The sequence below is a fragment of the Oncorhynchus mykiss genome, chromosome 23 (assembly GCF_013265735.2).
Source record: "Oncorhynchus mykiss isolate Arlee chromosome 23, USDA_OmykA_1.1, whole genome shotgun sequence".
Classification (NCBI taxonomy): domain Eukaryota; kingdom Metazoa; phylum Chordata; class Actinopteri; order Salmoniformes; family Salmonidae; genus Oncorhynchus; species Oncorhynchus mykiss.
Genome location: NC_048587.1, coordinates 61,967,227 through 61,988,810, shown reverse-complemented (window position 1 = coordinate 61,988,810; position 21,584 = coordinate 61,967,227). Strand labels below are relative to the sequence as shown.

Genomic DNA, 21,584 nt, shown 5'->3' with positions numbered 1-21,584 from the left:
GCATTTCAATGTAAGATCCTACACCTGTTGTATTCGGCGCATGTGACAAATTAAAATGTGATTTGATTTGACATGGTACCGTGTGCCAGGTCCCTCCGCTGGTGTCCACTCTGTTAGTGGACTGTAACACGTTGGTTCCAGAACCCAGGTTGTAACGCAGCTGGACCAACCCCGATGTCAGGGACACACAGAAGAAGTCTCCTGTGGATGACATGGCCAGAGAGAAACAGAGGGATACGATGGTGATTAATGTTGTTGTCATTCTGAATGTATTTATATTATTAGCACGTTTCTATAAACCACAAATGACATGAAAACAGAGCAGAGATAGAATGGTTGTGTTTGTTCCTACCGGCCCGGGCACTGAGGTGCTGTGCTGTGTAGAAGACGATGCCCTCTGGTGACAGAGTCTGGAACTGCAGCCTGAGGTCTGTCCTGTGTCTGATGCTGACTGGAGGGAAAGACATCCAGGATGACTGGTTACCGCTGAAGAACGGGTCACTGATGGCCATGGCTGAAACAAACAAGAATGGGAGAAATTGAAACCTCATTAAAAAATGTATTAAATCATTTTAGAATATTTTTTCTTGTTTATTTGGTTCTGAAATTACTTTTGTTACAAGAACAGAATACAACAAAATGGCTAATGTATCAAACATTATAAATGTTACTATGAAGGTTTATCTTCATAACACCAAGAAGAACCAGAGTAGATGGGAAATCTGTAAGGTTTGTTCAGAGTTGTAGTGTAATTCTTATTGCTTTATATGACAACAATGTTATTGGATTTATCTGTATATTCTCAAACTCCTGTTCTATCAGATTGAAGATGAGAACATGTAATACATAGAGCCCTGTGTTTTGTATACAGTAGGTCTACTACAGTAATACATAGAGCCCTGTGTGTTGTATACAGTAGGTCTACAGTAATACATAGAGCCCTGTGTTTTGTATACAGTAATACATAGAGCCCTGTGTTTTGTATACAGTAGGTCTACTACAGTAATACATAGAGCCCTGTGTTTTGTATACAGTAGGTCTACTACAGTAATACATAGAGCCCTGTGTGTTGTATACAGTAGGTCTACAGTAATACATAGAGCCCTGTGTTTTGTATACAGTAATACATAGAGCCCTGTGTTTTGTATACAGTAGGTATACTACAGTAATACATAGAGCCCTGTGTTTTGTATACAGTAGGTCTACTACAGTAATACATAGAGCCCTGTGTTTTGTATACAGTAGGTCTACTACAGTAATACATAGAGCCCTGTGTTTTGTATACAGTAGGTCTACTACAGTAATACATAGAGCCCTGTGTGTTGTATACAGTAGGTCTACAGTAATACATAGAGCCCTGTGTTTTGTATACAGTAATACATAGAGCCCTGTGTTTTGTATACAGTAGGTCTACTACAGTAATACATAGAGCCCTGTGTTTTGTATACAGTAGGTCTACTACAGTAATACATAGATAGAGCCCTGTGTTTTGTATACAGTAGGTCTACTACAGTAATACATAGAGCCCTGTGTGTTGTATACAGTAGGTCTACAGTAATACATAGAGCCCTGTGTTTTGCATAATAACATCATAAAACATAGCCAGGCTGTATCACTACCGGCCGTGATTGGGAGACCCATAGGGCAGCGCACAATTGGCCCAGCCTCGTCGGGTTTGCTCTTAACTGACTTGCCTAGTTAAATAAAGGTTAAATAAAATGCGGTAAGCTTGGAGATAGTGGGACACACTGAGCTGTGACATTTATTTCCATCTCCTCTTTCTCTCACACAATGGCTTCTTTTTCTCTATACCTCTGTCCCTACTTTGCTTTCTGTCTGTCTGTCTGTCTGTTCTCCTCCCCCTCTGTCCCTCTCTCTGTCTCTCCTCCCCCCTCTGTCCCTCTCTCTGGCTCTCCTCCCCCTCTCTCTGTCTCTCCTCTATCCCTCTCTCTGTCTCTCCTCCCCCTCTATCCCTCTCTCTGTCTCTCCTCCCCCTCTATCCCTCTCTCTGTCTCTCTTCCCCCTCTCTCTGTCTCTCTTCCCCCTCTCTCTCTCTCTCCTCCCCCTCTGCCCCTCTCTCTGTCTCTCCTCCCCCTCTATCCCTCTCTCTGTCTCTCCTCCCCCTCTATCCCTCTCTCTGTATCTCCTCCCCCTCTATCCCTCTCTCTGTCTCTCCTCCCCCTCTATCCCTCTCTCTGTCTCTCCTCCCCCTCTATCCCTCTCTCTGTCTCTCCTCCCCCTCTATCCCTCTCTCTGTCTCTCCTCCCCCTCTATCCCTCTCTCTGCCTCTCCTCCCCTCTATCCCTCTCTCTGTCTCTCCTCCCCTCTATCCCTCTCTCTGTCTCTCCTCCCCTCTATCCCTCTGTCTCTCCTCTCTCTGTATCTCCTCCCCTTTCTGTCCCTCCTCCCTCCTCTATCCCTCTCTCTGTCCCTCCTCCCCCTCTATCCCTCTCACTGTCTCTCTTCCCTCCTCTATCCCTCTCTCTGTCTCTCCTCCCTCCTCTATCCCTCTCTCTGTCTCTCTTCCCTCCTCAGATCCCTCTCTGTCTCTCCTCCCCCCTCTATCCCTCTCTCTGTCTCTCTTCCCTCCTCAGATCCCTCTCTGTCTCTCCTTCCCCCTCTATCCCCATCTCTTTCTCCTTAATCATATTGCTAACTCTAATGCCTAACCATAGACCAAAAAGCTAATTTTAGTTTTCATGTTCATTCAATTTTTACAATATAGACAATTCTGACTTTGCAGCCGGCCTATCTAGTGGAAATCGTTCAGTTCTGCCCCAGGACAAGACTCATGACAATAAACATTCCTTCTGTTGGCCCTAATCCTTCAATATTTTCAGATCTACAATTTTTTAAAGCATTCTCACATCTGAGTTTTCTTGTTGTAGGTGTGCGGCAATAATGTAATTACTTATATTTGAAGATCTTCAATGTTTGTATATCTCTAAAGTCCAATCAAATTTGATTTGCCACATTCTTCGTAAACAACAGGTTTACGAAGCAACAGTGAAATGCTAACGGGTCCTTCCCAGCAATACAGAGAGAAAGAAAATAGAGAAATAATAGAAAAATAATAACACAAGGAATAAATACACAATGAGTAACAATAACTTGTTTATTTACAAGGGGTACCAGTACTGAGTAATGATAACTTGTTTATTTACAAGTGGTACCAGTACTGAGTCATGATAACTTGGTTATATACAAGGGGTACCAGTACTGAGTAATGATAACTTGGCTATAAACATGGGGTACCAGTACTGAGTAATGATAACTTGGTTATATACAAGTGGTACCAGTACTGAGTAACAATAACTTGTCTATTTACAAGTGGTACCAGTACTGAGTCATGATAACTTGGTTATATACAAGGGGTACCAGTACTGAGTAATGATAACTTGGCTATAAACATGGGGTACCAGTACTGAGTAATGATAACTTGGCTATAAACATGGGGTACGTCCGGGTACCAGTACCAAGTCCATGTGCAGGGGTAGATCGGTAACCGGTGACAAGGCAATAGGATAAAGTGACAAGGCAACAGGATAGATAATAAACGGCAGCGTACGTGATGAGTCAAAAGAATGTATGCACAATAGAGAAGCTGCATGAGACCCTTCAGATCTGGAAACATTGAAGGAGTAGGGCCAAGTGGAAGCGCTAGGGCCATGGGGAAGGGTTAGGGCCATGGGGAAGGGTTAGGGCCAAGGGGAAGGGTTAGGGCCATGGGGAAAGAGAAGGGCCATGGGGAAGGGTTAGGGCCATGGGGAAGGGTTAGGGCCAAGGGGAAGGAGTAGGGCCATGGGGAAGGAGTAGGGCCATGGGGAAGGAGTAGGGCCATGGGGAAGGGTTAGGGCCAAGGGGAAGGGTTAGGGCCATGGGGAAGGAGAAGGGCCATGGGGAAGGGTTAGGACCATGGGGAAGGAGTAGGGCCATGGGGAAGGAGTAGGACCATGGAGAAGGGTTAGGGCCATGGAGAAGGAGTAGGGCCATGGGGAAGGGTTAGGGCCAAGGGGAAGGAGTAGGGCCAAGGGGAAGGAGTAGGGCCAAGGGGAAGGAGTAGGGCCATGGGGAAGGGTTAGGGCCATGGGGAAGGAGTAGGGCCATGGGGAAGGGTTAGGGCCATGGGGAAGGAGTAGGGCCAAGGGGAAGGGTTAGGGCCAAGGGGAAGGAGTAGGGCCATGGGGAAGGAGTAGGGCCATGGGGAAGGAGTAGGGCCAAGGGGAAGGAGTAGGGCCAAGGGGAAGGAGTAGGGCCAAGGGGAAGGAGTAGGGCCATGGGGAAGGAGTAGGGCCATGGGGAAGGAGTAGAGTCATGGGGAAGGAGTAGGGCCATGGGGAAGGAGTAGGGCCAAGGGGAAGGAGTAGGGCCATGGGGAAGGAGTAGGGCCAAGGGGAAGGAGTAGGGCCATGGGGAAGGAGTAGGGCCAAGGGGAAGGAGTAGGGCCAAGGGGAAGGAGTAGGGCCAAGGGGAAGGAGTAGGGCCAAGGGGAAGGAGTAGGGCCATGGGGAAGGAGTAGGGCCAAGGGGAAGGAGTAGGGCCATGGGGAAGGAGTAGGGCCATGGGGAAGGAGTAGAGTCATGGGGAAGGAGTAGGGCCATGGGGAAGGAGTAGGGCCATGGGGAAGGAGTAGGGCCATGGGGAAGGAGTAGGGCCAAGGGGAAGGAGTAGGGCCAAGGGGAAGGAGTAGGGCCATGGGGAGGGGTTAGGGCCATGGGGAAGGAGTAGGGCCAAGGGGAAGGAGTAGGGCCATGGTGAAGGAGTAGGGCCATGGGGAAGGAGTAGGGCCAAGGGGAAGGAGTAGGGCCATGAGGAAGGAGTAGGGCCATGGGGAAGGAGTAGGGCCATGGGGAAGGAGTAGGGCCAAGGGGAAGGAGTAGGGCCATGAGGAAGGAGTAGGGCCATGGGGAAGGAGTAGGGCCAAGGGGAAGGAGTAGGGCCATGGGGAAGGAGTAGAGTCATGGGGAAGGAGTAGAGTCATGGGGAAGGAGTAGAGCCATGGGGAAGGAGTAGGGCCATGGGGAAGGGTTAGGGCCATGGGGAAGGAGTAGGGCCATGGGGAAGGGTTAGGGCCATGGGGAAGGAGTAGGGCCAAGGGGAAGGAGTAGGGAGGGAATTGGTACCGGCTGTAAGAGACAGAGGGCTATAGCCACAGTAGGCTATTATGCAATGTAATTCTCTAATTGAACCTATTGGCCCAGCCAGTTCTAACAGGTCACAGGTCACAGTGTACTGAATATGGATTCATTTAAATGAGCTCACCCCAGAGCCCAATGTTCCTTGGCAATTTGTACCAGAGAGCTATACTGACTGACTGGATTTGATTGAAATCTCATTAATATAACCACTGATGCGCTGCTCTGACTGCCAGTCTGGGATATAACCACTGAAGCGCTACTCTGACTGCCAGTCTGGGAGCAGGACTGCAGCTATAGTATCTGGTGGATTATCTGGTGGATTCATGGAAAAAATATACAGTACCTGTCAAAAGTTTGGACACACCTACCCAATCATGGGTTTTTCTTTATTTTCTACATTGTAGAATAATAGTGAAGACATCAAAACTTTGAAATAACACATATGGAATCATGTAGTAACCAAAAAAGTGTTAAACAAATCAAAATATATTCAAAGTAGCCACCCTTTGCCTTAATGATAGCTTTGCACACTCTTGGCATTCTCAACCAGCTTCACGAGGAATGCTTTTTCAACAGTCTTGAAGGAGTTCGCACATATGCTGAGCACTTGTTGGCCGCTTTTCCTTCACTCTGTGATCCAACTCATCCCAAACCATCTCAATTGGGTTGCGGTCGGGTGATTGTGGAGACCAGATCATCTGATGCAGCACTCCATCACTCTCCTTCTTGGTCAAATAGCCCTTACATAGCGTGGAGGGGTGTTGGGTCATTGTCCTGTGGAAAAACTAATGGTAGTTCCAAAGCGCAAACCGCGCAGCCATGATGGTAAAGTGTGCCTTGAATTCTAAATAAATCACAGACAGCGTCAGCAGCAAAGCACCCCCACACCATAACACCACCTCCTCCATGCTTCACAGTAGGAACTCATCAGACCACTCGGCGGCCTCAAAAAAAAGGTCTCAAATGGAGGCCGCTATTAAACGTTTCCAGCGTTGCAGGAGCTGTGCTTGCTTTGTTCCGGGACAATGTGGACCGCGCTGACTTTCAATGTAGCAACTGCTTGCTTGCGGAGGACTACAGGAGCGAAGTAGCTACTCTTAGCAAGCAAGTAGCAAACCTACATAAGCTACTGGGGAACCCACGCCCACCTACTTTTTATTTTTCTGCCGCTCTAGTCTGGTGGAAGTTTTGCCGCCGTGTCGGCTCTCCACAGCCGACTGGCCGGTGCTGGGCAGGGTTCCATCCCCGAAGTGGTCTCTTCTTCCTTGGAGAACGGAGCTGTTCTCGACCCAACCAACCAGCCATGGAGGTACGTCACTTGCCGTGGAAGTCGAAGAAGGCGTCCTCTGGCAACGGGGGTCTCCATGGAGATGTTGAGCCCGGAACTGACACAGACCAAAAACAGCTTTGCCGCCCTGGATCCAGAGGTTCCGGAGCCTTCGTCCTCAGTGGCTTCCCAATCAAGATCGGATCCGGAGGTACCTGCATCTTCGTCCTCGGATCTGTCTCCCTCTCCGGTGGCTTCTACATCGGGTTCAGATCTTCGGAGCTCCCAGCCTCACCAAACTGTGAGGCTGCCTGAAAGACTGGCCCATTCAACATCACCAGCTGTCATCATAGGCAGCTCTATGGTGAGAAACATCTCGGTCCCCAAGGCAAAAGTACAGAACATAACAAGGGTGCTTTGACTGTTCTACCACAGATGCCGGGAGCTGACACTGTCGTAGTCCATGTGGGGTCAAACGACATCAGGAGGGGCTAGCTCGGAACATTTGAAAATTGATTTTAAAGAACTGATTTTAGCATTAAGAGACTCCAAAAAATGGCCAGTAATTTCAGGTCCAGTACCATCTTTGGGCCGCGGGTGTAAAAGATTCAGCAGATTGCTGACATTACACATCTGGCTAAAATACTACTGTAGCTCTGCTGGAGTCACTTTTATTGATAACTTTGACACCTTCTGGAAACAGAAGATACTCTACAGGAATGACGGAGTCCATCCAAATCATCTTGGCTCCTGGACTCTGTCCACGCATTTCAATACTGCGTTGGAACAATGACTGGTAAATGATCCAAGACCAGCTCAATTAATCCCTACCATTGTGACAATGAGTCGCCATAATGCTGAATGAAATGTACATGATTTTAGGGGCATTGGCAAACACAATGTAAGTAATTTAATTTATGTACCCCTAATTGCACCGAATACATCTGGTTATCCTACAGCTATTGTAAGCAGTAGTCATGAGCATATAAACCAGAGTTACACTGTTAGCACTGAGGTGGTGTGCAATAGTAGGAAGACCACTTTATGCAGCTCACTCTGCACTATCAACTAACTATCAAGCCCCCTTTACTGTCTCAAATAGCCAACCAATCAGCCTGTTACCAGCCCTTAGTAAACTTCAGGAAAAAATGGTGTTTGACCAGATACAATGCTATTTCACAGGAAACAAATTGACAACAGAATTTCAGCATGGTTGTACGGAAGGACACTCAACAAGCACAGCACTTAGACAAATTAATGATGATTGGCTGAGATAAATTGATGATAAAATGTTTGTGGGGGCTGTCTTGTTAGACTTCAGTGCAGCTTTGACATTATCGAATATAGTCTGCTGCTGGAAAAACGTATGTGTTATGGCTTTACATCCCCTGCTATAATGTGGATAAAGAGTTACTTGTCTCACAGAACACAGAGGGTGTTCTTTAACTTCTTCGATATAGGGGGCGCTCTTTTAATTTTTGGATGAAAAACGTTCCCGTTTTAAACAAGATATTTTGTCACGAAAAGATGCTTGACTATGCATATAATTGACAGCTTTGGAAAGAAAACACTCTGACGTTTCCAAAACTGCAAAGATATTGTCTGTGAGTGCTACAGAACTGATGTTACAGGCGAAACCCAGATAAAAATCCAACCAGGAAGTGCCCCATTTTTTGAAAGCCCTGCATGCCAATGACTCCTTATATGGCTGTAGAGGAGCTAGGAGTCAGCTTACGTTTTCCACGTTTTCCCCAAGGTGTCTGCAGCATTGTGACGTAATTTTGACCATAAGAGACTACATCTACCAGGTGGTCGCTTGGTGTCCTCCGTCGCAATTATTATAAATTATTTTATTTGAATGCTTTTCTTGTTTTTGTGAAATTGTTGCCTGCTGAATGCTAGGCTTAATGCTATGCCAGGCTATCAATACTCTTACACAAATGCTTGTGTAGCTTTGGTTAAAGCATATTTTGAAAATCTGAGATGACAGTGTTGTTAACAAAAGGCTAAGCTTGTGTTTCAATATATTTATTTCATTTCATTAGCGATTTTCATGAAAAGGAAACGTTGCATTATGGTAATGAGCTTGAGGCTATGATTACGCTCCCGGATACGGGATTGCTCGACGCTAGAGGTTAATGGAAGTCTCTCAAATATAATCCAGCTAGAATCAGGAATTCCCCAGGGTAGCTGTTTAGGCCCCTTGCTTTTAAAAAGTTTTACTAACGACATGCCACTGACTGAGTGAAGCCAGAGTGTCTATGTATGTGGATGACTCAACACTATACACGTCAGCTACTAGACTGACTGAAATGACAGCAAAGAGCTGTAGCAAAGAGCTGTAGTTAGTTTCAGAGTGGGTGGCAAGGAATAAGTTAGCCCTAAATATTTCTGAAACTAAAAGCATTGTATTTGGAACAAAACACCCACTAAACCCTAAACTTCAACTAAATCTTGTAATAAATAATGTGGAAATTGAGCAAGTTGAGATGACTAAACTGCTTGGAATAACACTAGATTGTAAATTGTCATGGTCAAAACATATTGATGCAGTAGTAGCTAAGATCTGTCTATAATAAATTGATGCTCTGCCTTCTTGACAACACTATAAACAAGGCAGGTCCTACAGGCCCTAGTTTTGTCTCATAACAGGGCAGCACGGCTGGCCCTTGGATGTACACAGAGAGCTAATATTAATAATATGCATGTCAATCTCTCCTGGCTGAAAGTAGAGGAGAGATTGACTTCATCACTACTTTTATTTATGAGAGGTATTGACATGTTGAATGCACCGAGTTGTCTGTCTAAACTACTGGCACACAGGTCGGACACCCATACATACCCCACAAGACATGCCACAAGAGGTTTATTCACAGTCCCCAAGTCCAGAACAGACTATGGGAGGCACACAGTACTACATAGAGCCATGACTACATGGAACTCTATTCCACATCAAGAAACTGACGCAAGCAGTAAAATTAGATTAAAAAAAACAGATTAAAAAAAAACTTATGGAACAGAGGGGACTGTGAAGCAACATAAACATTGGCACAGTCACATCTACTTCTGGTGCCGACAGAGATGGCCGCCTGGCTTCGCGTTCCTAGAAAACTATGCAGTATTTAGATTTTTGTATGTGTTATTTCTTACATTGTTACCCCAGGTAATCTTAGGTTTTATTACATACAGTTGGGAGGAACTTTTGGATATAAGAGCAACGTCAACTCACCAACATTACGACCAGGAATACGACTTTCCCGAAGCGGATCCTCTGTTTTGCCCACCACCCAGGACAATGGATCGGATCCCAGCCAGCGACCCAAAACAACGACACCGAAGAAGGGGCAGACGGAGCGGTCTTCTGGTCAGGCTCCGTAGACGGGCACATCGCACACCGCTCTCAGGCATTCTACTCGCCAATGTCCAGTCTCTTGACTACAAGGTAGACTAAATCCGTGCAAGGGTAGCCTTCCATAGAGACATCAGAGACTGTAACGTTCTTTGTTTCACGGAAACATGGCTCACTCGAGCTGGTTTCTTCACGCATCGTGCCAACAGAAACAAGCATCTTTCTGGTAAGAAGAAGGGCGGGGGTGTATGCCTTATGATTAACGAGACGTGGTGCATTCATAACAACATACAGGAACTCAAGTTCTTCTGTTCCCCTGACTTAGAATTCCTCACAATCAAATGCCGACTGCATTATCTACCAAGAGAATGATTATAATCACAGCAGCATATATCCCCCCCAAGCAGACACATCGATGGCCCTGAACGAACTTCAGTTGACTCTATGTAAACTGGAAACCACATATCCTGAGGATATATTTATTGTAGCTGGAGATTTTAAAAAGGTTAATCTGAAAACAAGGCTCCCTATATTCTATCAGCATATCGATTGCGCAACCAGGGCTGGCAAAACCCTAGATCATTGCTATTCTAACTTCCACGACGCATATAAGGCCCTCCCCCGCCCTCCTTTCGGAAAAGCTGACCACGACTCCATTTGGTTGCTTCCAGCCTATAGACAGAAACTAAAACAGGAAGCTCCTGCGCTCAGGTCTGTTCAACGCTGGTCCGACCAATCTGATTCCAAGCTTCAAGATTGCTTCGATCACGTGGATTGGGATATGTTCCACATTACGTCAAACAACAACATTGATGAATACGCTGATTCGGTGAGCGGGTTTATTAGCAAGTGCATTGGGGATGTCGTACCCACATCGTCTATTAAAACATTCCCAAACCAGAAACCGTGGAATGATGGCAGCATTCGCGCAAAACTGAAAGCACTGCTTTTAATCAGGGCAAGGTGACCGGAAACATGACCGAATACAAACAGTGTAGCTATTCCCTCCGCAAGGCAATCAAACAAACTAAGCGTCAGTATAGAGACAAAGTATAGTCGCAATTCAACGGCTCAGATACGACAGTCAATCACGGACGATAAAAGGAAAACCAGCCCCGTCGCGGACCAGGATGTCTTGCTCCCGGACAGACTAAAACAACTTCTTTGCTCGCTTTGAGGACAATACAGTGCCACTGACACGGCCCGCTACCAAAACCTGCGGGCTCTCCTTCACTGCAGCCGACGTGAGCAAAACATTTTAACGTGTCAACCCTCGCAAGGCTGCAGGCCCAGATGGCATCCCCAGCCGCGTTTTCAGAGCATGCGCAGACCAGCTGACTGGTGTGTTAAGGACATATTGAATCAATCCTTATCCCAGTCTGCTGTCCCCACATGCTTCAAGAGGGCCACCATTGTTCCTGTTCACAAGAAAGCTAAGGTAACTGAGCTAAACGACTACCACCCCGTAGCACTCACTTCCGTAATCATGAAGTGCTTTGAGAGACTAGTTAAGGACCATATCACCTCCACCCTACCTGACACCCTAGACCCACTCCAGTTTGCTTACCGCCCCAATAGGTCCACAGACGACGCAATCGCAATCACACTGCACACTGCCCTAACCCATCTTGACAAGAGGAATACCTATGTGAGATTGCTGTTCATCGACTACAGCTCAGCATTTAACACCATAGTACCTTCCAATCTCGTCATCAAGCTCGAGACCCTGGGTCTCGATTCCGCCCTGTGCAACTGGGTCCTGGACTTCCTGACGGGCCGCCCCCAGGTGGTGAGGGAAGGTAACAACATCTCCACCCCGCTGATCCTCAACACTGGGGCCCCACAAGAGTGTGTTCTCAGCCCTCTCCTGTACTCCCTGTTCACCCACAACTGCGTGGCCATGCACGCCTCCAACTCAATCATCAAGTTTGCAGAAACACTACAGTGGTAGGCTCGATTACCAACAATGACGAGACTGCCTACAGGGAGGAGGTGAGGGCCCTTGGAGTGTGGTGTCAGGAAGATAACCTCACACTCAACGTCAACAAAACAAAGAAGATGATCGTGGACTTCAAGAAACAGCAGAGGGAGCACACCCCTACCACATCGACGGGACAGTAGTGGAGAAGGTAGACATTTTTAAGTTCCTCGGCGTACACATCACAGACAAACTGAAATGGTCCAACCACACAGACAGCGTGGTGAAGAAAGCACAACAGCGCCTCTTCAACCTCAAGAGGCTGAAGAAATTTGGCTTGTCACCAAAAACACTCACAAACTTTTACAGATGCACAATCGAGAGCATCCTGTCGGGCTGTATCACCGCCTGGTACGGCAACTGCTCCGCCCATAACCGTAAGGCTCCCAGAGGGTAGTGAGGTCTGCACAACGCATCACCAGGGGCAAACTACCTGCCCTCCAGGACATCTACACCACCCAATGTCACAGGAAGGCCAAAAAGATCATCAAGGACAACAACCACCCGAGCCACTGCCTGTTCACCCCATTATAATCCAGAAGGCGAGGTCAGTACAGGTGCATCAAAGCAGGGACCGAGAGATTGAAAAACAGCTTCTATCTCAAGGCCATCAGACTGTTAAACAGCCATCACTAACATTGAGTGGCTGCTGCCAACATACTGACTCAACTCCAGCCACATTAATAATGGAAAAATCTATATAATAAATGTATCACTAGCCACTTTAAACAATGAACTTCTATATGTTTACATACCCTACATTACTCATCTCATATGTATATACTGTACACAATACAATCTACTGCATCTTGCCATCTTGATGTAATGTATCACTAGCCACTTTAAACAATGCACTTCTATATATGTTTACATACCCTACATTACTCATCTCATATGTATATACTGTACTCTATACCATCCACTGCATCTTGCCTATGCCGTTCGGCCATCACTCATTCATATATTTTTTTTATGTTCATATTCTTATTCATTCCTTTACACTTGTGTGTGTGTATAAGGTAGTTCTTGTGAAATTGTTAGGTTAGATTACTCGTTGGATATTACTGCATTTTCGGAACTAGAAGCACAAGCATTTCGCAACACTCACATTAACATCTGCTAACCATGTGTATGTGACAAATACAATTTGATTTGATTTGCATACACACACACGATAACATAATACACATGGATTTAGTACTGTAGATATGTGGTAGTGATGGAGTAGGGGCCTGAGGACACACAGTGTGTTGTGAAATCTGTGAATGTATAGTAATGTTTTTAAAATGGTATAAACTGCCTTAATTTTACTGGACCCCAGGAAGAGTAGCTGCTGCTTTGGCAACAGCTAACGGGGATCCATAATAAATACAAAATACACCATCACACCTCCTCCTCCATGCTTCATGGTGGGAACCACACATGCGGAGATCATCTGTTCAGCTACTTGAAACCAAAAATCTGAAATTTGGACTCAGACCAAAGGACAGATTTCCACCAGTCTAATGTCCCTTGCTCATGTTTCTTGGACTAAGCAAGTCTCTTCTTCTTATTGGTGTCCTTTAGTAGTGGTCTCTATGCAGCAATTCTACCATGAAGGCCTGATTCATGCGTCTGTTACTTGAACTCTGTGAAGCATTTATTTGGGCTGCAATTTCTGAGGCTGGTAACTCTTATGAACTTATCCTCTGCAGCAGAGGTAACTCTGGGTATTCCTTTCCTGTGGCGGTCCTCATGAGAGGCAGTTTCATCATAGCGCTTGATGGTTTTTGTGACTGCACTTGAAGAAACTTTCAAAGTTTTTAAAATGTTCCAGATTGACTGACCTTCATATCTGCATTGTCATTTCTCTTTGCTTATTTGAGCTGTTCTTGACATAACATATCTTCTGTATACCACCTCTACCTTGTCAAAACACAGCTGATTGTCTCAAACACATTAAGAAGGAAATAAATTCCATGAATGAACTTTTAACAAGGCACACCTGTTAATTGAAATGCATTCCAGGTGACTACCTCATGAAGCTGGTTGAGAGAATTACAAGAATGTGCAAAGTCATCAAGGAAAAGGGTGGCTACTTTGAATAATCTAAAATTGAAAATATATTTCGATTTGTTTAACACTTTTTTGGCAACTACATGATTCCATATGTGTTATTGCATCGTTTTGATGTCTTCACTATTATTCTACAATGTAGAAAATAGTAAAAATAAAGAAAAACCCTTGAATGATTAGGTGTGTCCAAACTTTTGACTGGTACGGTATCTATTTCCTAGTGTCACGCTATCAATAAAAGGGGAAAGAAAAATGGTTATATGAGAGGGACTGAGATCTATTCATTTGATGTAATTACATTTTAAAACCCTGGAAATGGATACGATAGGATAATGGGGAAAAACGTATACCAACGTTTTGGTCTCAATAGACCTTCGTCAGTGTTTTACGGAGAGTTTAACAGAAAGGTTAACAGAGAGGTTAACAGAGAGCTTAACGGAGAAGTTAACAGAAAGGTTAACGGAGAGTTTAACAGAGAGGTTAACGGAGAGATTAACGGAAAGATTGAGGGAGAGGTTAACAGAGGTTAATTGCTTTCTTTTTCTTCTTTTTTTGGAACAAACTGGTTGGGTTGGTTGGTTATTGTTTTGACCTAATACTATTTGGTTAGTGTTTGGTCAGTATTCTGACCTGATAGTATTTGGTTAGTGTTTGGTCAGTATTCTGACCTAATACTATTTGGTTAGTGTTTGGTCAGTATTCTGACCTAATAGTATTTGGTTAGTGTTTGGTCAGTATTCTGACCTAATACTATTTGGTTAGTGTTTGGTCAGTATTCTGACCTAATACTATTTGGTTAGTGTTTGGTCAGTATTCTGACCTAATATTATTTGGTTAGTGTTTGGTCAGTATTCTGACCTGATAGTATTTGGTTAGTGTTTGGTCAGTATTCTGACCTAATAGTATTTGGTCAGTATTCTGACCTAATAGTATTTGGTTAGTGTTTGGTCAGTATTCTGACCTAATATTATTTGGTTAGTGTTTGGTCAGTATTCTGACCTAATATTATTTGGTTAGTGTTTGGTCAGTATTCTGACCTGATAGTATTTGATTAGTGTTTGGTCAGTATTCTGACCTAATAGTATTTGGTTAGTGTTTGGTCAGTATTCTGACCTGATAGTATTTGATTAGTGTTTGGTCAGTATTCTGACCTAATAGTATTTGGTTAGTGTTTGGTCAGTATTCTGACCTAATACTATTTGGTTAGTGTTTGGTCAGTATTCTGACCTAATAGTATTTGGTTAGTGTTTGGTCAGTATTCTGACCTAATACTATTTGGTTAGTGTTTGGTCAGTATTCTGACCTAATATTATTTGGTTAGTGTTTGGTCAGTATTCTGACCTGATAGTATTTGGTTAGTGTTTGGTCAGTATTCTGACCTAATAGTATTTGGTCAGTATTCTGACCTAATAGTATTTGGTTAGTGTTTGGTCAGTATTCTGACCTAATATTATTTGGTTAGTGTTTGGTCAGTATTCTGACCTGATAGTATTTGATTAGTGTTTGGTCAGTATTCTGACCTAATAGTATTTGGTTAGTGTTTGGTCAGTATTCTGACCTGATAGTATTTGGTTAGTGTTTGGTCAGTATTCTGACCTGATAGTATTTGGTTAGTGTTTGGTCAGTATTCTGACCTGATAGTATTTGGTTAGTGTTTGGTCGGTATTCTGACCTTGCTGACAGTGCAGTCCGCCGGTGCCCAAGGGGCAGAGGCAGGTGTATCCGTCTGGAAGGGGTACGCAGGTGGAACCACGGGCACACAAGGGAGGGGGACGGTGTTCAGCGTCGCACACAGACACGGTCTCAGAGCAGAGTGCTCCCTTCCAGCCGAATGGGCACTGGCAGCTAGGAGAGAGAGGAACACATGGGTTAGGGTTACTGGCAGCTAGGGGAGAGAGGAACACATGGGTTAGGGTAACTGGCAGCTAGGGGAGATGTCATGAGGTTTACATAACATCAGAATAACTACTTATTGGCACAGACAGTGCTGGAAGTAGTGCTACAGGGGAGAGCAGAATGACATGGAGTACTACTAGTAATACTGTAGTAAAGGGGACGGGCTTATTACTAGTAATACTGTAGTACAGGGGACTGACTGATTACTAGTAATACTGTAGTACAGGGGACTTACTTTATTACTAGTAATACTGTAGTACAGGGGACTGGCTTATTACAAGTGATACTGTAGTACAGGGGACTGGCTTACTACTAGTAATACTGTAGTACAGAGTCTACAGATGGTGTTGATACATCTACAGAGTCTACAGATGGTGATGATACATCTACAGAGTCTACAGATGGTGATGATACATCTACAGAGTCTACAGATGGCGATGATACATCTACAGAGTCTACAGATGGCGATGATACATCTACAGAGTCTACAGGTGGTGATGATACATCTACAGAGTCTACAGATGGCGATGATACATCTACAGAGTCTACAGATGGCGATGATACATCTACAGAGTCTACAGATGGTGATGATACATCTACAGAGTCTACAGATGGCGATGATACATCTACAGAGTCTACAGATGGTGATGATACATCTACAGATGGCGATGATACATCTACAGAGTCTACAGGTGGTGATGATACATCTACAGAGTCTACAGATGGCGATGATACATCTACAGAGTCTACAGATGGCGATGATACATCTACAGAGTCTATAGGTGGTGATGATACATCTACAGAGTCTACAGATGGTTATGATACATCTACAGAGTCTACAGGTGGTGATGATACATCTACAGGTGGTGATGATACATCTACAGAGTCTACAGATGGTGATGATACATCTACAGAGTCTACAGGTGGTGATGATACATCTACAGAGTCTACAGGTGGTGATGATACATCTACAGAGTCTACAGGTGGTGATGATACATCTACAGAGTCTACAGGTGGTGATGATACATCTACAGAGTCTACAGGTGGTGATGATACATCTACAGAGTCTACAGATGGCGATGATACATCTACAGAGTCTACAGATGGCGATGATACATCTACAGAGTCTATAGGTGGTGATGATACATCTACAGAGTCTACAGATGGTGATGATACATCTACAGAGTCTACAGGTGGTGATGATACATCTACAGGTGGTGATGATACATCTACAGAGTCTACAGATGGTGATGATACATCTACAGAGTCTATAGGTGGTGATGATACATCTACAGAGTCTACAGATGGTGATGATACATCTACAGGTGGTGATGATACATCTACAGAGTCTACAGATGGTGATGATACATCTACAGAGTCTACAGGTGGTGATGATACATCTACAGAGTCTACAGGTGGTGATGATACATCTACAGAGTCTACAGGTGGTGATGATACATCTACAGATTCTACAGATGGTGATGATACATCTACAGAGTCTACAGGTGGTGATGATACATCTACAGAGTCTACAGATGGTGATGATACATCTACAGATGGTGATGATACATCTACAGAGTCTACAGATGGTGATGATACATCTACAGAGTCCACAGATGGTGATGATACATCTACAGAGTCTACAGATGGTGATGATACATCTACAGAGTCTGTAGGTGGTGATGATACATCTACAGAGCCTACAGATGGTGATGATACATCTACAGAGTCTACAGGTGGTGATGATACATCTACAGGTGGTGATGATACATCTACAGAGTCTACAGATGGTGATGATACATCTACAGAGTCTACAGGTGGTGATGATACATCTACAGAGTCTACAGGTGGTGATGATACATCTACAGAGTCTACAGGTGGTGATGATACATCTACAGATTCTACAGATGGTGATGATACATCTACAGAGTCTACAGGTGGTGATGATACATCTACAGAGTCTACAGATGGTGATGATACATCTACAGATGGTGATGATACATCTACAGAGTCTACAGATGGTGATGATACATCTACAGAGTCCACAGATGGTGATGATACATCTACAGAGTCTACAGATGGTGATGATACATCTACAGAGTCTACAGATGGTGATGATACATCTACAGAGTCTACAGATGGTGATGATACATCTACAGAGTCTACAGGTGGTGATGATACATCTACAGAGTCTACAGGTGGTGATGATACATCTACAGTCTACAGGTGGTGATGATACATCTACAGATTCTACAGATGGTGATGATACATCTACAGAGTCTACAGGTGGTGATGATACATCTACAGAGTCTACAGATGGTGATGATACATCTACAGATGGTGATGATACATCTACAGAGTCTACAGATGGTGATGATACATCTACAGAGTCTACAGATGGCGATGATACATCTACAGAGTCTACAGATGGTGATGATACATCTACAGAGTCTACAGATGGTGATGATACATCTACAGATGGCGATGATACATCTACAGAGTCTACAGGTGGTGATGATACATCTACAGAGTCTACAGATGGCGATGATACATCTACAGAGTCTACAGATGGCGATGATACATCTACAGAGTCTATAGGTGGTGATGATACATCTACAGAGTCTACAGATGGTTATGATACATCTACAGAGTCTACAGGTGGTGATGATACATCTACAGAGTCTACAGATGGTGATGATACATCTACAGAGTCTACAGATGGTGATGATACATCTACAGAGTCTACAGGTGGTGATGATACATCTACATAGTCTACAGGTGGTGATGATACATCTACAGAGTCTACAGATGGTGATGATACATCTACAGAGTCTACAGATGGTGATGATACATCTACAGAGTCTACAGGTGGTGATGATACATCTATGGAGTCTACAGATGGTGATGATACATCTACAGAGTCTACAGATGGTGATGATACATCTACAGTGAATTACTAAGAGTTATTTTATCTTCACCAACTACATAACATTTTGCAATTATTGGCTGAATGAATCCACTATTGCCTACACTGTAGTGTATCTCATTCATTTACATTGAGTCCTAAACACACAGCTCCTTGCTCTGATGATGCTGTTCTCAACAATACAGACAGATAGGTCTCTCCTGAATAGAAAAAAACAAAAACAAACTGATCTAGGATCAGGTCCCCCCGTCCATATAATCTTGTTCATTATGAGCTAAAAGGCTAAGCTGATTCCAAACGCATGTTAGGAATCTGGACATGTATTCACAAAGCATCTCAGGGTAGGAGTGCTGATCTAGGATCAATTTAGCCTTTTATATCATAATGAACAAGAACACATGGGCATTGGGGACCTGATCCTAGATCAGCACTTGTACAGGCTGAAATAGAATTCTCCACCTATCTCCTGGTCAACCCAGCCAACCATGATTAATAGGACTAACAGTGGTACAGCCATACCCATTCATTTGCCTCCATGTTGAGCAGTGATTTATGTCTCCAAAGCCTCTCATTTCTGGGATAATAACATTGATTACACCAGCCGGAGGAGGCCTGATGCCCACTAAGCCCTTGGTCTGACATGCAACATCAATACATGGTCCTGTTTTCTCAGTCTCGCCATAGAGACGGATAGAGGGAGCACTTGCCACAAAGACTGTTTTAGCGTGGGCAATTTCTGAGTCTCAAGGATAGAAGGTTTATAGAAGAAACCACAAGCCCCCCCCGCAACAGTACACTTCAATCAACCCTATATATGACCAGCCTTAGCCTACATCTCTAGACAAGTCATATTATGCAGAGACGTCATTGTAGTCACTTAACTCAATAATAATAATACCACAGTCACATACCATGGGCTTCATGGGTTACTGTAAAGCACTTTGGGAGATATATTGTGGTAGAAAGGGCAATATAAATCTATCTGATGAATTGATTACAAGCATAACAATGGGACATCCTGTTTAAATAAAATAAAATAATCAATGAAAATGTGGTGTACATACTAGACAGAGGATCCAGAGTCCACGCAGGTTCCTCCGTTTCTGCATGTCACCAGGGTGCAGGGTGTGACCCCGCACTGACCCACGCTACGGCCAGAGTTCGGACGACCCTCAGGCTTCCCCAACGCTATGAACTTCCCGTCTCTCCTCGTCCGAAACTCCAGATCAAATATGCAACCTGTGAAATAACACAGAAAAACCCACTCACACTGAGGAGACAAACAGTGTGTGTAATTAAGCAGACATTTTTTCGGAACTTCACATCGCTCAAATAGGAAAACCTTTGAAATCACAAAACATATAACATATAACTCATTGCTTCAGGGAAACAACAGCAGCATTCATTTGTAGTCTTCAAACTGTCCATATTAGGACATCCTCGGAGTCAAACGAAGCTGGGGTGACTGAGGATGTCCTAATATGGACACCGTACACAACATACCCACTCAAACTGGTTTTCTTTCTGTCAGAGAGAAGTATTTCATTGTAGTTGACAGTGATCTAATGGGATGACAGTTTGAAGACTAAAAATGAATGCTGCTGTTGTTTCCCTGAAGCAACGAGAATCAAAGGTAACAGGGCTGGAAGCGCGCACGCACGCACGCACGCACACACACACACACACACAGAGCCTTCAGAAGGTATTCAAACCCCTTGACTTTTTCCACAGTTTGTTGTGTTACAGTCTGAATTTAAAATGGATCACATGTAGATGTTTTGTCACTGGCCTACACACACACAACACCTCATAATGTTATGTTTTCCTACATTTTTACAAGTTAATACAAAATGAAAAGCTGAATTGGCTTGAGTCACTAAGTATTCAACCCCTTTGTTATGGCAAGCCTAAATACGTTCAGGAGTAAACATGTGCTTAACAAGTCTGTGTGCAATAATAGTGTTTAACATGATTTTTGACACATCTCTGTACCCCACACATACAATTACATGTTAGGTACCTCAGCCTAGCAGTGAATTTCAAACACAGATTCAACCACAAAGACCAGTGAGGTTTTCCAGTGCCTTGCAAAGAAGGGCACCTACTGATAGATGGCCAAAAAACAGTCATTGAATATCCCTTTCAGCATGGTAAAGATATTAATTACACTTTGGATGGTGTATCAATACACCCGGTCACTACACAGATACAGGAGTCATTCCTAACTCAGTTGCTGGAGAGGAAAGAAACCACTCAGGGATTTCACCATGAGGCCAATGGTGACTTTAAAACAGTTACAGAGTTAATGGCTGTGATAGGAGAAAACTGAGGATGGACCACCAACATTGTAGTTACTCCACAATACTAAATGACAAGAGTGAAGAGTGAAAAGAAGGAAGACTGTTTTGCAACATGGCACTAAAGTTACACTGCAAAAAATGTGGCAAATTAATTAACTTTTTGTCCTGGATACAAAGTGCTATGTTTGGGGCAAATCCAATACATTATTAGAGTACCATTGTCCATATTTTCAAACATAGTGGTGGCTGTATCATGTTATCTGTATGCATGTAATCACTAAGGACTGGGGAGTTTTTCAGGATAAAAAATACACAGAATGTAGCTAAGCACAGACAAAATCCTAGAGGAAAACCCGGTTCAGTCGGCTCCTCACCAAACACTGGGAGATCAACTCACCTTTCAGCAGGACAATAACCTAGGCCAAATCTACACAGGAGTTGCTTACCAAGAATACAGTGAATGTTCCTGGGTGGCCGAGTTACAGTTTTGACTTAAAGCTATTGAAAATATATGTCAAGACCTGAATGGGGCTATCTAGCAAGGATCAACAACCAATTTGACAGTGCTTTAACATTTTTGAAAAGAATAATGGGCAAATGTTGCACAATCCAGGCATGGAAAGCTCTTAGAGACTTACCAAGAAACACTCACAGCTGTAATCGTTACCAAAGGTG

At 44.0% G+C, this 21,584-nt stretch overlaps 1 protein-coding gene across 1 annotated transcript in view; it reads right to left on the bottom strand.

The window, feature by feature from the left end:
• Positions 1 to 21,584, bottom strand: part of LOC110516873 (protein eyes shut homolog) — a 167,192-nt gene that overhangs the window by 1,846 nt on the left and 143,762 nt on the right. Inside the window, exons 10-13 of the mRNA XM_036960954.1 lie at positions 19,674 to 19,848; positions 15,460 to 15,632; positions 353 to 514; positions 80 to 201 (exon numbers count right to left, since the gene is read on the bottom strand). Coding sequence (XP_036816849.1) covers positions 80 to 201; positions 353 to 514; positions 15,460 to 15,632; positions 19,674 to 19,848 — 632 coding nt within the window. The remainder of the gene's footprint in view (positions 1 to 79; positions 202 to 352; positions 515 to 15,459; positions 15,633 to 19,673; positions 19,849 to 21,584) is intronic.